This window comes from Aquarana catesbeiana, linkage group LG09 (genome assembly GCF_042186555.1).
Source record: "Aquarana catesbeiana isolate 2022-GZ linkage group LG09, ASM4218655v1, whole genome shotgun sequence".
NCBI lineage: Eukaryota > Metazoa > Chordata > Amphibia > Anura > Ranidae > Aquarana > Aquarana catesbeiana.
The window spans coordinates 52,395,464-52,410,551 of NC_133332.1; the positions used below are offsets into that span (position 1 = coordinate 52,395,464).

The 15,088-nt window shown below is 44.2% G+C and overlaps 1 protein-coding gene across 1 annotated transcript in view; it reads left to right on the forward strand.

The window, feature by feature from the left end:
• The window catches only part of LOC141108907 (atypical kinase COQ8B, mitochondrial-like), a 70,912-nt gene continuing 55,824 nt past the window's right edge, over positions 1–15,088 (forward strand). Inside the window, exons 1-4 of the mRNA XM_073600876.1 lie at positions 1–96; positions 5,573–5,639; positions 5,739–5,816; positions 8,984–9,106. Coding sequence (XP_073456977.1) covers positions 1–96; positions 5,573–5,639; positions 5,739–5,816; positions 8,984–9,106 — 364 coding nt within the window. The remainder of the gene's footprint in view (positions 97–5,572; positions 5,640–5,738; positions 5,817–8,983; positions 9,107–15,088) is intronic.

A 15,088-nucleotide genomic window follows, 5' to 3' on the forward strand; every position in this document is an offset into this window, starting at 1 on the left:
ATGAGACAGATCGCTGCTCCAGGTGAGTATAATAATTCACCAAAAAGGAAGGGCTGGGTGCTAGGTCTGGCTCGCAACGGTGAACATGTAGACCAAGTGAGAAAAATTTGCTGCACACCAACATCCATCCAACAGGTTTATTGAAAGAATTGTGCTTCTTTTGGTTTTGAACCCCTTCCCTGCCAGTGACATTTTTACAGTAATCACTGGTAGCGTTCAAAACATTCACCAATGCAAAGACCAGGGTTGTCAGGACAGGAGGGACAATAATAGCGGGTGTCACGCCTATATCTGCGCTTGCTGCAGACACAACATCTTTTTTTGGGGGGGTTCGTTGGGTAGGGGTACTCAGGAGGACATAAAGAAAATGCCTCTCATGCAGCCAACTGCATTTGGTTGGGGAAGGTGAGGTGGAGCACCGTCTGGAAACAGAAGGGCTCTGACGATCTCTTCCGGGAATTTAAGGAAGGATCCAGTCTGTCCTGAAGCTCTGTATAGCACATGAGTGTTCAGCAAAGCCTATTGAAATAAATAAACAGACACTTTTTTGTACCAGCGTCTGGCCTTACAGGCAATTGGGTATGACGCCAATAACTGGTTGTTGAGGTCCACCCCTTCCATATTAAGGTTGAGGGTTTCTCCACAACACCAGTCGCCGTAGGAATTTGGACCGTCGTGTCTGCATGAAGGGAGGTAAGAACGAAAACATTCTTATTATCCCTCCACTTCATAGCGAGAAAATTATTACACTTCAAACAGGCTCTCTCCCCCAGCCTAATGCCCCGTACACACGGTCGGATTTTCCGACGAAAAATGTGCGATCGGAGCGTGTTGTCGGAAATTCCGACCGTGTGTGGGCTCTATCGGACTTTTTCCAACGGATTTTCCGACACACAAAGTTTGAGAGCTTGCTATAAAATTTTCCGACAACAAAATCCGTTGTCGGAAATTTCCGATCGTGTGTACACAAATCCGACGCACAAAGTGCCACGCATGCTCAGAATAAATAAAGAGATGAAAGCTATTGGCTACTGCCCCGTTTATAGTCCCGACGTACGTGTTTTACGTCACCGCGTTCAGAATGATCGGATTTTCCGACAACTTTGTGTGACCGTGTGTATGCAAGACAAGTTTGAGCCGTCGGAAAAAATCCTAGGATTTTGTTGTCGGAATGTCCGATCAATGTCCGACCGTGTGTACGGGGCATAAGTCTGGAATCTACAAGCCGCTGGGGAAATCCCGGGGGATTAGATCACACGGTGCCACATGCTCCAATCTGATGATCAAACAAGTGATTAAAAATTGGCACGCTCGTGTAATACACATACATACATAATCTGACGCCCTGTAGCAGTAAAACTGCTAGAGGGCTGTCTGAAAGCGGTTAAAAAATTAAGGCCTAATGTATTGTAAAGTTAAGAGGCTGTAGCAGGTAATGAGCCTGATTCACACAATGATTTGATTACAGATTTGTATTTATCTGTCAGTACATTACTTTACAGTACCTTTCAGGATAGGGAAAAAAGTATTTGATCCCCTGCTGATTTTGTACATTTGCCCACTGACAAAGAAATGATCAGTCTATAATTTTAATGGTAGGTTCGTCTGTATGCTAGTCCGACGGACAAAAACGACCCAAGGGCAGCTATTGGCTACTGGCTATGAACTTCCTTATTCTAGTCCCTTCCTACGTCATCACGTTCAAACGAACGGACTTTCGACCGGACTTTGGTCCGTTTGTGTGTACGCAAGTCTGGTCATTCGAAAGTCCGTCGTAACTCAGTTGAAAGACTGTCGGACTACCCATCCATGACCCATTTTCAATGCCCTGGCTGAGAGAAGGAGGTTCTCACCCAAGATTTGACGCCATATGGCCCTGTCCAAAGTCTCTTTGATGCAGTGAAGTTGTCCTGTCCCCTTAGAGAAAAACACCCACAAAGCATAATGTTTCCACCTCCATGTTTGACGGTGGGAATGGTGTTCTTGGGGTCATGGGCAGCAAACCTCCTCCTCCTCCAAACACGGCGAATAGAGTTGATGCCAAAGAGCTTGATTTTTGGTCTCATCTGACCACAACCCTTTCACCCTTTCACCCCTTTCACCCAGTTCTCATCTGAATCATTCAGATGTTCGTTAGCAAACTTCAGACAGGCCTGTACATGTGCTTTCTTGAGTAGGGGGAACTTGCGGGCTCTGCAGGATTTCTGTCCTTCACGGTGTAGTGTGTTACCAATTGTTTTCTAGGTGACTATGGTCCCAGCTGCCTTGAGATCATTGACAAGATTCTCCCGTGTAGTTCTGGGCTGATTCCTCACCATTCTCATGATCATTGAAACTCCATGAGGTGAGATCTTGCATGGAGCCCCAGACGGAGGGAGATTGACCGTTATTTTGTGTTTCTTTCATTTGCGAATAATCGCATCAACTGTTGTCACCCTCTCACCAAGCTGCTTGGCGATGGTCTTGTAGCCCATTGCAGCTTTGTGTAGGTCTACAATCTTGTCCCTGACATCCTTGGACAGCTCTTTGGTCCTGGCCACCGTGGGGAGATTGGTTGCTTCTGTGGACTGGTGTCTTTTTATACAGGTAACAAGCTGAGATTAAAGGGAGTGCTCCTAATCTCAGCTCGTTACCTGTATAGAAGACACCTGGGAGCCAGCAATCTTGCTGATTGATAAGGGATCAAATACTTAATTCACTCATTAAAATGCAAATCAATTTATAACTTTTTTGAAATGCATTTTTCTGAATATTTTTATTTTTATTCTGTCTCTCACTGTTAAAATAAACCTATTATTAACCACTTGCTGCCCGCCCTATTACTAAATGACGGCGGCAAAGTGGTTTGATATTCCTGACCGGACGTCATATGACGTGATCAGGATATTGAGCCGCTGCTCGCCCCCGGGGGCGGCGATCGTTGTTGTGGGGTGTCAGTCTGACACCCTGCAACACTGATCTAGGTAAAGAGTCTCTGACGGATGTAAATAGGAAGAGCCGGTGATCGGCTTTTCCTCACTCGCGTCTGACAGACGCGAGTAGAGGAGAGCCGATCGGCTGCTCTCCTGACAGGGGGGGTCTGTGCTGATTGTTTATCAGCACAGCCCCCCCTCGGATCCCACCCAGGACCACCAGGGAAGCCGCCCAGGACCACCAGGGAAGCCATCCACACTGGACCACCAGGTATGCCCCTAGACCCCCAGGGAAATACCACTCTGTGCCCAGGCAGCTGCCAATCTGTGCCCAGGCAGCTGCCAATCAGTGCCCACTCCAATGCTTACCACTGCCAGTGCCACCAGGGATGCCTATCAGTGCCTCATATCAGTGCCGCCTATCAGTGCTGCCTATCAGTGTCACCCTATCAGTGCCCAGTAGTGCCCAGCAGTGTCGCCTATCAGTGCCAACCAGTGCCACCTATGAGTGCCCATCAGTGCTGCATATCAGTGCCAACCATCAGTGCCGCATATCAGTGCCCTCTCATTGGTGCCACCTCATCGGTGCTGCCATATCAGTGCCTGTCAGTGCCGCCTTATCAGTGCCCATCAGTGAAAGAGAAAACTTACTTATTTACAATTTTTTTTAACAGAAACAAAAGAAAAACTTTTTTTTTTTAATTTTCGGTCTTTTTTTATTTGTTTAGCAAAAAATAAAAACCGCAGAGGTGATCAAATACCACCAAAAGAAAGCTCTATTTGTGGGAACCAAATGATAAAAATTTAGTTTGGGTACAATGTAGCATGACCGCTAAATTGTCATTCAAACTGCGACAGCGCTGAAAGTTGAAAATTGGTCTGGACAGGAAGGTGTCTAAGTGTCCGGTATTGAAGTGGTTAAAATTATAGACTGATCATTTCTTTTTCAGTGGGCAAACGTACGAAATCAGCAGGGGAGCAAATTTTTTTTTTTTTTCCACTCGCTGTGTACTGATTCCAATAAAACAAGTGAAAACAAAATAATACTAATACAGGATTTATTTAGCGCCAGCAGTTTAAAAAAATAAAGGGTGATGGAACAGTTATGCCCCGTACACACGGTCGGACATTGTTCGGACATTCCGACAACAAAATTCTAGGATTTTTTCCGACGGATGTTGGCTCAAACTTGTCTTGCATACACACGGTCACACAAAGTTGTCGGAAAATCCGATCGTTCTGAACACGGTGACGTAAAACACGCACGTCGGGACTATAAACAGGGCAGTGGCCAATAGCTTTCATCTCTTTATTTATTCTGAGCATGCGTGGCACTTTGTCCGTCGGATTTGTGTACACACGATCGGAATTTCCGACAACGGATTTTGTTGTCGGAAAATTTTATATCCTGCTCTCAAACTTTGTGTGTCGGAAAATCCGATGGAAAATGTGTGATGGAGCCCACACACGGTCGGAATTTCCGACAACAAGGTCCTATCACACATTTTCCGTCGGAAAATCCGACCGTGTGTACGGGGCATAAGTCTCGGTTCACACCGAGATTTCACAGCATGATTTCTGTTGTGACCAGTGCGATTCTAATGTGAATGAATGCAATTTCTGAGGGGATTTGGCATAGATGGAGGTGAAATTCACACCGAACCCGCACTAAACTACAGGCACAGGACCCTTTTTTTAACCAGATCAGAATCGCACTGCATAGATGTGAATGGCCTTCGTTGAATACCATGCTTTTTCAGATGATATGCAAATCCATGCCTTTCGAATCAATATAATCCGCATAGAATTCGCATCAGTGTGAATCGGGACTTTTATAAATACAATTCGATACAAGAGATTTAGGAGGGCTCTGCTTGTAGTGAGAACTTAAAGGGAAAGGCAAGAGGTACAAAATGCAATAACTGTAAGGAATAGGTTGATGAAGAAGGTAGAACATTTTTTTTTTTTTTTTTTAGGCAGGATTGGCTTCCCTGAAAAGATGAGTTTTCTTGGATTGCCTAAAAGTGGACAGTAGGAGGGTGCCAGATAGATTGGGGTAAGGAGTTCTAGAGGATGGGAGAAGCTCTGGAGAAGTCCTGGTGGTGTGCATGGGAGGACAAAGAACTAGAGAGCAGGAGGTCTTAATATGGTGTGGAGGGGAGAGTTTGGACCGTATTTTGAGATGAGGTTGGTGATTGTAGCTAGGGGCTGAGTTGTGGAGGGCTCTGTATGTTTTTTTGTATATTGAATTTTATACAGACGCAGATCGATTAGTAAGGTGGTTGAATCTAATAGCAGCATTAATGATAGACTAAAGAGGGGATAGCCTGTGTAGAGGTAGGCCAACTTGGAGGGAGTTGCAAATGTTGAGGGTTGGGAAATAACCAGGGAATGAATTATAGTTTTGTTGTATCGTTGGTTATGGTGGGGCAAACTTTAGAAATGGTCCCTTATTGGATGTGACACTGAAATGATGGGAGGGACCAAAAGTTGTGTGATGGTAAAGTTGTACAGGGGGGATATTATGAGCTCCGTTTTTGACAGATCAAGTTTTAGGAAGTAGTGTAACATTCATACTGATATGTTTATTAGCATTTTATGTGCCTGGAATTCTGTGGCCACAACTCCTCCTTATCATGAGTACTATGTTTTATTGACAGCTCAGCGACAGGGCTCGAGAGAGGAAGGTTCCTGCATCCCGTCTCAGCCGCATGGCAAACTTTGGGGGTAATTTTGTTTTCTTGAGGAAATTGCTTTATTCTGTTTGTTCTCCTAATCTTTAAATGGTAGTTTTATTTGTGTGTCTCTCGTGATCTCATTGCACAGGTCTAGCTGTCAGCCTTGGAATTGGTGCTCTGACTGAGGTAGCAAAACAGTCTTTGAAAGGGGAGAAGAAGACAGAAGGTGAGTGTGGATGTTGGGTTTTTACAAGGGTAACAATCATTCAGGGCAAAGTTGGTGTTTCTTTAACCACTTCACACCCGCCGTATTGTCTCTCAAGTTCTGGGACGATGTTATATGACGTCGCCCCACTCTCTCGGGGGCACGCGGCACAGCGATCGGTGGTGTGCTCTGTCCTGGGACGATGTCATATGACGTCGCCCCACTCTCTCGGGGGCACGCGGCACAGCGATCGGTGGTGTGCTCTGTCCTGGGACGATGTCATATGACGTCGCCCCACACTCTCAGGGGCACGCAGCACAGCGATCGGTGGTGTGCTCTGTCCTGGGACGATGTTATATGACGTCGCCCCACTCTCTCAGGGGCACGCGGCACAGCGATCGGTGGTGTGCTCTGTCCGGGGACGATGTTGTATGTAGGGCTGGGGAAAAAATCTATTTAAATCTTGAATCGAGTTGAGAGGTCAAATCGATTCAAAATTTAGGCAAATCGATTTTTTTTTCGATTTTCTTTTTTTTTTTTCACTGCGCCGGTCCTGAGGAGCTGCGGGCAGGAGTTTTTAGGCGAGACCGCGGCTTCGGCCTAGTCCGTGAGGCCGGACGCTGCGGACTAGGCCGAAGTCGCGGCCTCGCCTAAAAACTCCTGCCCGCAGCTCCTCAGGACCGGTGCGGCGTCCAAAAAAAAAAAAAAACGATTCGAATCGTGAATCAAGGTTTTTTTTAAAGAAAATTGCAGATTTTTTTTTTTTTTTTTGTGAAAATCGCCCAGCCCTAGTTATATCATGTTGCCCCACTCTCTCGGGGGCACGCGGCACGGCGATCGGTGGTGTGCTCTGTTGGTGGGACGCGGCACATCACTGATCTCGGTAAAGAGCCGATGACAAGGCTCTTTACCAATGTGATCAGCTGTGTCCAATCACAGCTGATCACATGTAAATAAGGAAATGCCAAGTATCGGCATTCCTTTCCTCACACTGATTGCGTGTGAGGAGAGGAGAGCCGATCAGTGGCATTTCCTCACAGGAGAGATCTGCACAGATAATCTGTGCAGCTCCAACAGTGCCCAGCAGTGATGCCAATCAGTGTCTATCTGTGCCGCCCATTAGTGCCACCTATCAGTGCCCATCAGTACTCCATTTCAGTGCAGCCTCATCGGTGCACGTCAGTGAAGGAGAAGAATGACTTATTTACAACTTTTTATAACAAACTAAGAAAACATTTTTTTTTCCAAATTTTCGGTCTTTTTTGTTTTTTTACCAAAAAAATTAAAAAATCCAGTGGTGATTAAATACCACCAAAAGAAAGCTCTATCTATCTCAAAAAAATGTTAAAAATAGCGTTTGGGTACAGCAATGCATGACCGCACAATTGTCATTCAAATTGTGACAGTAATGAAAGCTGGAAATTTGTGGGTGCAAGAATAGGGTAAAAGTGGCCAGTAAGCAAGTGGTTAAAGTTTCCCCTACAGTAAACTTATATTCTTCCCTTTCCCTCTGCTCCGCTTCTTCATGTTATAAGTGTATACTGGCTTCATGTGTTGGACCTAGCTAGTCCAAGTACTGCATCATGGAAGGTGGTCCGACCCCCCCCCCCCCATACTTGGAAGCGCTGAGTATTTTTGCGGATTGGGGGAGCATGGCAAAGGTGAGTATAGGTGGGTCAGGGTGTGGGCTTTTAAAGTGGTTGTAAACCCTTACATATACCCTGTAAAGTGATTGGCCTCAGGGAATACACAGAGATTAAACAAATCCTCCTACATAAGCTGTACCTGTTTATCTACAGTCTTCTTTTTTTCTACATGCCTTCAAAGTCCATAATTTATAAAGCTTGTCTGAGCTGTCGGAAAACAGGGAGCAGAGAGCTGAAATAACACTCTGCAAAGCTCAGTGAGGTAAACTCTGAGAGCTGATAGGACAGGAAGGGATACACTCTGCATCAAAAAGAGCTGAGCTTGTCAGTCATAGGCTGTGTGCTGGAGCTCCCTTTCCTGTCACCTTTTTTCTGTTGGTATCGGGGAAACTTGTCAGAAGTGATTCATGCTGATAGCAGAGGAATGAAGCAACAGACAGAAATTACACTTAGTGCTCTTAATTGTAAAGTACAAACTATAGAGGGATATGCTTTGTGCACATTTCATGTCTGAGGTTTATAACCATTTTAAGAAAACTATTGCTCTGCCCTGAAATTCACCTATTCAGTGGTGAACGATTGCAAGAAAATTTGAACTAAACATTTGAATGGAGACAATAATCAAGCATGCACCCCATGCAGTTGTTGGGCCCCAGAGATGCAGGCATTGGGCTCCGGTGATGCAGATGTTAGTGGGCAGATGCCTCACCACCCATTAAGTCATCCGCCTCTCTGCTGTCTGCCTTGGGTTAGGTAAGATGTCTTGTAATTCAAATCACTGTACTTTATGCTCTGAAGGATAGAGAAAGCGTCATTGGTTCTTAAAATGATGATAAAGGCAATCATTTTTTTTTTATAGTAAACCTGTTTTATTTATCTGCTCTTTGCAGTAGTTTTGCACACAGCAACCCAGATCCTCCTCTTCTAGGGTCTCCTTCCGGCGTCCTGGCCCCTCCCTCTTGCTGAGTGCCCCCGCAGCAAGCGGCTTGCAATGGCAGCATCTGAGCAATTGCCTATTCACACACAGAGCGATGGCTCGTCCCATCCCCTCTTTCTCCTCATTTACTGGCTGGCTGTGATTAACAGCAGCGGAAGCCAATGGCTCCCATTGCTGTTTCAGCCAATGAGGAGGGAGCTGGGGGGGGGGGGGGGGCTGCTGCACAGAGAAGGTTTTTTTTAGCTTTATGCATAGAATGCCTGAAGGTATAAAACCTCGAGCCTTTAGAACCACTTTAAAGTAGGAAAGGCTGTTTGGTATTTTAAAGGGTAATGTCTGCAGTCTATACTGCTCCTTTTTTTTTTTTTGCCTGCTACCATTGTAGTGTTAGTAGATTAGCTTGTTGTAGAGGTAATTCTGACCAGTTTAGAGCTGTAGCTGCTATTCACACAGTAGGGTATTTGTTTCAAACCAATGACTCTACTGCTACCAGGTAGGGTGCTAACCACTAAGCCACTGTGCTGCCCAGTGGTTGCCCAGGTTGGATTGCAAACTTGCTGTGCCAGAGATATTATTGATGTCCTTTTTGTGTCCTTTCTCATTAGCCGGCACCGCAGTTCTGGAGACAAATTCATTGATGACTGAGGGGAATGCAAAGAAAATTGTGGACACACTGTGTAAAGTGCGAGGAGCTGCTCTGAAGATTGGTCAGATGCTTAGTATTCAAGGTAATTTAAATAATAATTTGTATACTGAGACAGTAGCTAAAGTTAAACAGACTGTGCACTTTGCAAAGTGCAGTTGCTCCAGAGCTTAGTAAATGAGGGGAAGCTCTGCTGATTTCCATCATCCAATTGAGCAATTGTGCGAGCAAAAATGCAATTCTCTGTTTGTTTTCCTTGCACGTGATTGGGTATTCTTTGCAAAGTGAAGCTTTACCTCATTTACTAAGCTCTGTAACAAGTGCACATGCAAAGTGCACAGTCTAACTTGCCTTTAGTAAGTCAACCCCTCTAAGTACACGGTTAACATAAAGGGGCTTCCAAGAATAGAACATACGAAGGGGTAGGGGGCTCACAAGTGCCAAAGATGGAGAGAATCTTCTAAAGAGAAGAAATAATGTTAAACACAAAGAGCTGTTGATAGTCGGGCAGTCGCTTTTGTCACCGCAAAGTACAAACAGGTAGTGGAAATTATTAAGAGAAATCGACCTATTTTGTATTCAGACAGGGAACTGTTTGAGGTACTCCAGGGTGGTTGTAGATGTTCCAGCAGTGGTGCTCCCACCCTGGGCACCTTACTCTCTCCCAGTTTTTTTTACATTAGTAAAGAAGGCCCTGCCCACCTCGCTTACATATTTGGAATATTCCATGTAATGTGAACTGGGCCTTCTTTAATATTGATTGGACCCTGGGCATTGCCAGGAGAGATCCGGCAAGTTCCCAGGTATACAGATTCAGGTAGGACCACACACGTGCTGAAAACTAGTGTGTAAATACTTTTGCCTGGAGTTCAGCTTTAACCACTTCAGCCCCGGAAGGATTTACCCCCTTCCTGACCAGAGCACTTTTTACAATTTGGCACTGCGTCGCTTTAACTGCTAATTGCGCGGTCATGCAATGCTGTACCCAAACGAAATTTGCGTCCTTTTCTTCCCACAAATAGAGCTTTCTTTTGATGGTATTTGATCACCTCTGCCGTTTTTTATCTTTTGCGCTATAAACCGAAAATTTTGAAAAAAAATGATATTTTCTACTTTTTGTTATAAAAAAATCCAATAAACTCAATTTTAGTCATACATTTAGGCCAAAATGTATTCGGCCACATGTCTTTGGTAAAAAAAAATGTCAATAAGCGTATATTTATTGGTTTGCACAAAAGTTATAGCGTCTACAAACTAGGGTACATTTTATGGAATTTACACAGCTTTTAGTTTATGACTGCCTATGTCATTTCTTGAGGTGCTAAAATGGCAGGGCAGTACAAACCCCCCCCCCCCCCCCAAATGACCGCATTTTGGAAAGTAGACACCCCAAGGAAATTGCTGAGAGGCATGTTGAGTCCATGGAATATTTTATATTTTGACACAAGTTGCGGGAAAGTGACAATTTTTTTTTTTTTTTTTTTTGCACAAAGTTGTCACTAAATGATATATTGCTCAAACATGCCATGGGCATATGTGGAATTACACCCCATGTGGTATCCCCGTACTCAGGAGAAGCAACAGAATGTATTTTGGGGTGTAATTTCCCATGGCATGTTTGAGCAATATATCATTTAGTGACAACTTTGTGCAAAAAAAAAAAGTGTCTTTTTCCCGCAACTTGTGTCACAATATAAAATATTCCATAGACTCGACATGCCTCTCAGCAAATAGCTTGGGGGGTCATTTGGGGGGGTTTTGAACTGTCCTGGCATTTTATGCACAACATTTAGAAGCTTATGTCACACATCACCCACTCTTCACCCACTTGAAGACAAAGCCCTTTCTGACACTTTTCGTTTACAAGAAAAAATTTTTTTTTTTTTGCAAGAAAATTACTTTGAACCCCCAAACATTATATATTTTTTTTAAAGCAAATGCCCTACAGATTAAAATTGTGGGTGTTTCATTTTTTTTTTTCACACAGTATTTGCGCAGCGATTTTTCAAACGCATTTTTTGGGGAAAAAAACACTTTTTAAAATTTTAATGCACTAAAACACACTATATTGCCCAAATGTTTGATGAAATAAAAAAGATGATCTTAGGCCGAGTACATGGATACCAAACATGATATGCTTTAAAATTGCGCACAAACGTGCAGTGGCGACAAACTAAATACATTTTTAAAAGCCTTTAAAAGCCTTTACAGGTTACCACTTTAGATTTACAGAGGAGGTCTACTGCTAAAATTACTGCCCTCGATCTGACCTTCACGGTGATACCTCACATGCAAGGTGCAATTGCTGTTTACATTTGACGCCAGACCGACGCTTGCGTTCGCCTTTGTGCGAGAGCAGGGGGGGGCAGGGGTGCTTTTTTTTTTTTTTTTTTTCCTTTATTATTTTTTTGCTTTTTTATCTTATTTTTAAACTGTTCCTTTCATTTTTATTTTTTTTTAATCATTTTTATTGTTATCTCAGGGAATGTAAATATCCCTTATGATAGTAATAGGTAGTGACAGGTACTCTTTTTTGAAAAAATTGGGGTCTATTAGACCCTAGATCTCTTCTCTTCCCTCAAAGCATCTGACCACACCAAGATCGTGTGATAAAATGCTTTCCCAATGGCGCTGTTTACATCCGGCGAAATCGAAGTCATGAAATGCTCGTAGCTTCCGGTTTCTTAGGCCATAGAGATGTTTGGAGCCATTCTGGTCTCTGATCAGCTCTATGGTCAGCTGGCTGAATCACCGGCTGCATTCTCAGGTTCCCTGTTGGGACAGGAGAGCCAGAGAAAAACATGGAGGACGGTGGGGGGGGGGGGGCATTCCCTCCCACTGCTTGTAAAAGCAGTCTAGAGGCTAATTAGCCGCTAGGATTGCTTTTACATGAAAGCTGACCACTGGCTGAATGGAATGATACCAAGATGATAGCTAAACCTGCAGGAATCATTCTGGTATAACCACTCAAAGTCCAGTAACATACCAGTACGGTGCTGGTCCTTGTTGGGCATATATTGTAAACTTTTTTTTCATACAGCCTGTGGGCTGAACGAAAAAAAGATATTGATCGGTGGGTATGCCCACCATTAGAATACCTCCCTTCATCCACCCACTTCTAATGATGGGCATACATGCACCGTATATATATGTCGAAGCATGGGGGCATCCGCCCGCAAAAGTTAGGAGCAAATCGCTCCTCCACCCACTGCTGCCCCCACGCTTCGGCATATATACTGAAGTATGTAACTGTGGTGATGAAATCACCTCCGACAGTGCTGGAGTCACGGCTTTATGTATCGTGGGAGCAAACGCTGTTGCTGTCAAGATGAATAAATCCGCTCTGCAGCTGAATGGCGTACCTGATACCAAGATGATAGCTAAACCTGCAGGCATCATTCTGGTATAACCACTCAAAGTCCAGCAACATACCAGTACGTTGCTGGTCCTTGTTGGGCATATATTGTAAACTTTTTTTTCATACAGCCTGTGGGCTGAACGAAAAAAAGATATTGATCGGTGGGTATGCCCACCATTAGAATACCTCCCTTCATCCACCCACTTCTAATGATGGGCATACATGCACCGTATATATATGTCGAAGCATGGGGGCATCCGCCCGCAAAAGTTAGGAGCAAATCGCTCCTCCACCCACTGCTGCCCCCACGCTTCGGCATATATACTGAAGTATGTAACTGTGGTGATGAAATCACCTCCGACAGTGCTGGAGTCACGGCTTTATGTATCGTGGGAGCAAACGCTGTTGCTGTCAAGATGAATAAATCCGCTCTGCAGCTGAATGGCGTACCTGAAAACAAAAAAGTGGTTAACAATAAAAAAACAAAGTATAAAAAAATTGCATACCTATAAAGCAAACATGATAAAAACATAACAATAAAACATTGCAGTATAGAATGCAGAACAATAGAGAGAGAATAGAGAGAGAACAATAAAACAACAACTATTTTTGTTTTTTTTATTTTATATATTTTTTTGTGTGTTTTTTTTTCTTTTTTTTTTACTTTTTTTTGTAACTTTAACTTTTTTAACTGGTACCAGGTTTGGGTCTCTCAAAATGCGACAGCATCTTGGGAGACCCTGTGAAAGTGTGTCTTAGTCTGTGCAGTGCTGTACCCTACGCTAATACTCCACTAGTGTATGGTAGCGTTCAAAACATTCACCAATGCAAAGACCAGGATTGCCAGGACAGAGGGGACAATAATACCGGGTGTCACGCCTAAATCCGCGCTTGCTGCAGACACGACATCTTTTTTGGGGGGCTCGTTGGGTAGGGGTGCTCGGGAGGACATATTGAAAATGCCTCTCATGCAGCCGGCTTACTGCATTTGGTTGGGGAAGGTGAGGTGGAGCACCGTCTGGAAACAGAAGGGCTCTGACGATCTCTTCCTGGAATTTAAGGAAGGATCCAGTCTGTCCTGAAGCTCTGTATAGCACATGAGCGTTCAGCAAAGCCAATTGAAATAAATAAACAGACACTTTTTTGTACCAGCGTCTGGCCTTGCGGGCAATTAGGTACGGCGCCAACAACTGGTCGTTGAGGTCCACCCCTCCCATATTAAGGTTATATTCGTGCACACAGAGGGGTTTCTCCACAACACCAGTCGCCGTAGGAATTTGGAACGTCGTGTCTGCATGAAGGGAGGTAAGAACGAAAACATTCTTATTGTCCCTCCACTTCATAGCGAGCAAGTTATTACACTGCAAGCAGGCTCTCTCCCCCAGCCTAAGACCGGAATCAACAACCCGCTGGGGAAAGCCCCGGCGATTAGGTCGCATGGTGCCACATGCTCCAATCTGATGATCAAAAAGGTGGCTAAAAAGTGGCACGCTCGTGTAATAATTGTCCACGTACAAGTGGTACCCCTTTCCGAATAAGGGTGACACCAAGTCCCACACTATCTTGCCAGCGCTTCCTATGTAGTCAGGGCAGTTTGTTGGCTCTACGTGACTATCTTTGCCCTTGTAAACCATAAAACTACATGTATAGCCTGTGGCCCTGTCACAGAGCTTATACATCTTGCCCCCGTATCTGGCACGCTTGCTGGGAAGGTACTGTTTGAATGACAAGCGGCCAGAAAATTTAATCAGGGACTCATCAACACAGACAACTTGATGGGGAGTAAACAAGTCTGCAAAACGTTGGTTGAAGTGGTTTACGAGGGGCCGAATTTTGTAGAGCCGATCGTATCCAGGGTCTCCACGAGGACGACAGAGTTCATTGTCGTTGAAGTGCATAAACCGCAAAATCTGCTCGTATCGTGCCCTGGCCATGGAAGCAGAGAACACGGGCATATGGTAAATTGGGTCAGTGGACCAATATGACCGCAACTCACTCTTTTTATTCAAGCCCATGAGGAGGGAAAGGCCCAGAAAGATCTTAAATTCAGAAACCGTAATTGGTTTCCAATCTCTGGCAAGGGAGGACTGGGGATTAGCGGCGATGTGTTGACCAGTGTACAAATTGCTTTGGTCCACAATAGATCTATAGAGATCTTCGGTGAAAGATTGGACACAGCCAGTCACATGGTTAAAGAGCTGTGTCTTCGACTCTTTACAGAGATCGGGGATTATGCCTCTGGTTTGTACTGAGCTGATTGAAAATAAAAGTTTGGTTTGGCTTTAGGCCGGGGGATAAAGTGAACCTGTGGTGTGCCTAAAGAGAGCAGTTACATTTGTCAGAAGCTAACAGATTTACTCAGTCGTGTTGTAGAGATTGATCGCTAAACAGAAACCACACAAGAATAGTGTGTAATGCTACATCTGTCCATTTTGTTGTGTTCAGAACAGACAAAAAAAAATCTGACCAGCACAAGGTCTGTGTGTTGATGTGCATTGTGGTGCACAGCAATGCATACAGTACAGTGCATCCGGAAAGTATTGACAGCACTTCACTTTTTCCACATTTTATGTTACAGCCTTATTACTACATGGATTATACAAGGGATGTTTACATTCCTTGTAATAGGAATAAAAGTGACACATTTTTTTTAAACAGTGTAAAAATAAATAAAACAATGTAAAATAAATAATAAAAATAAAATAGCAT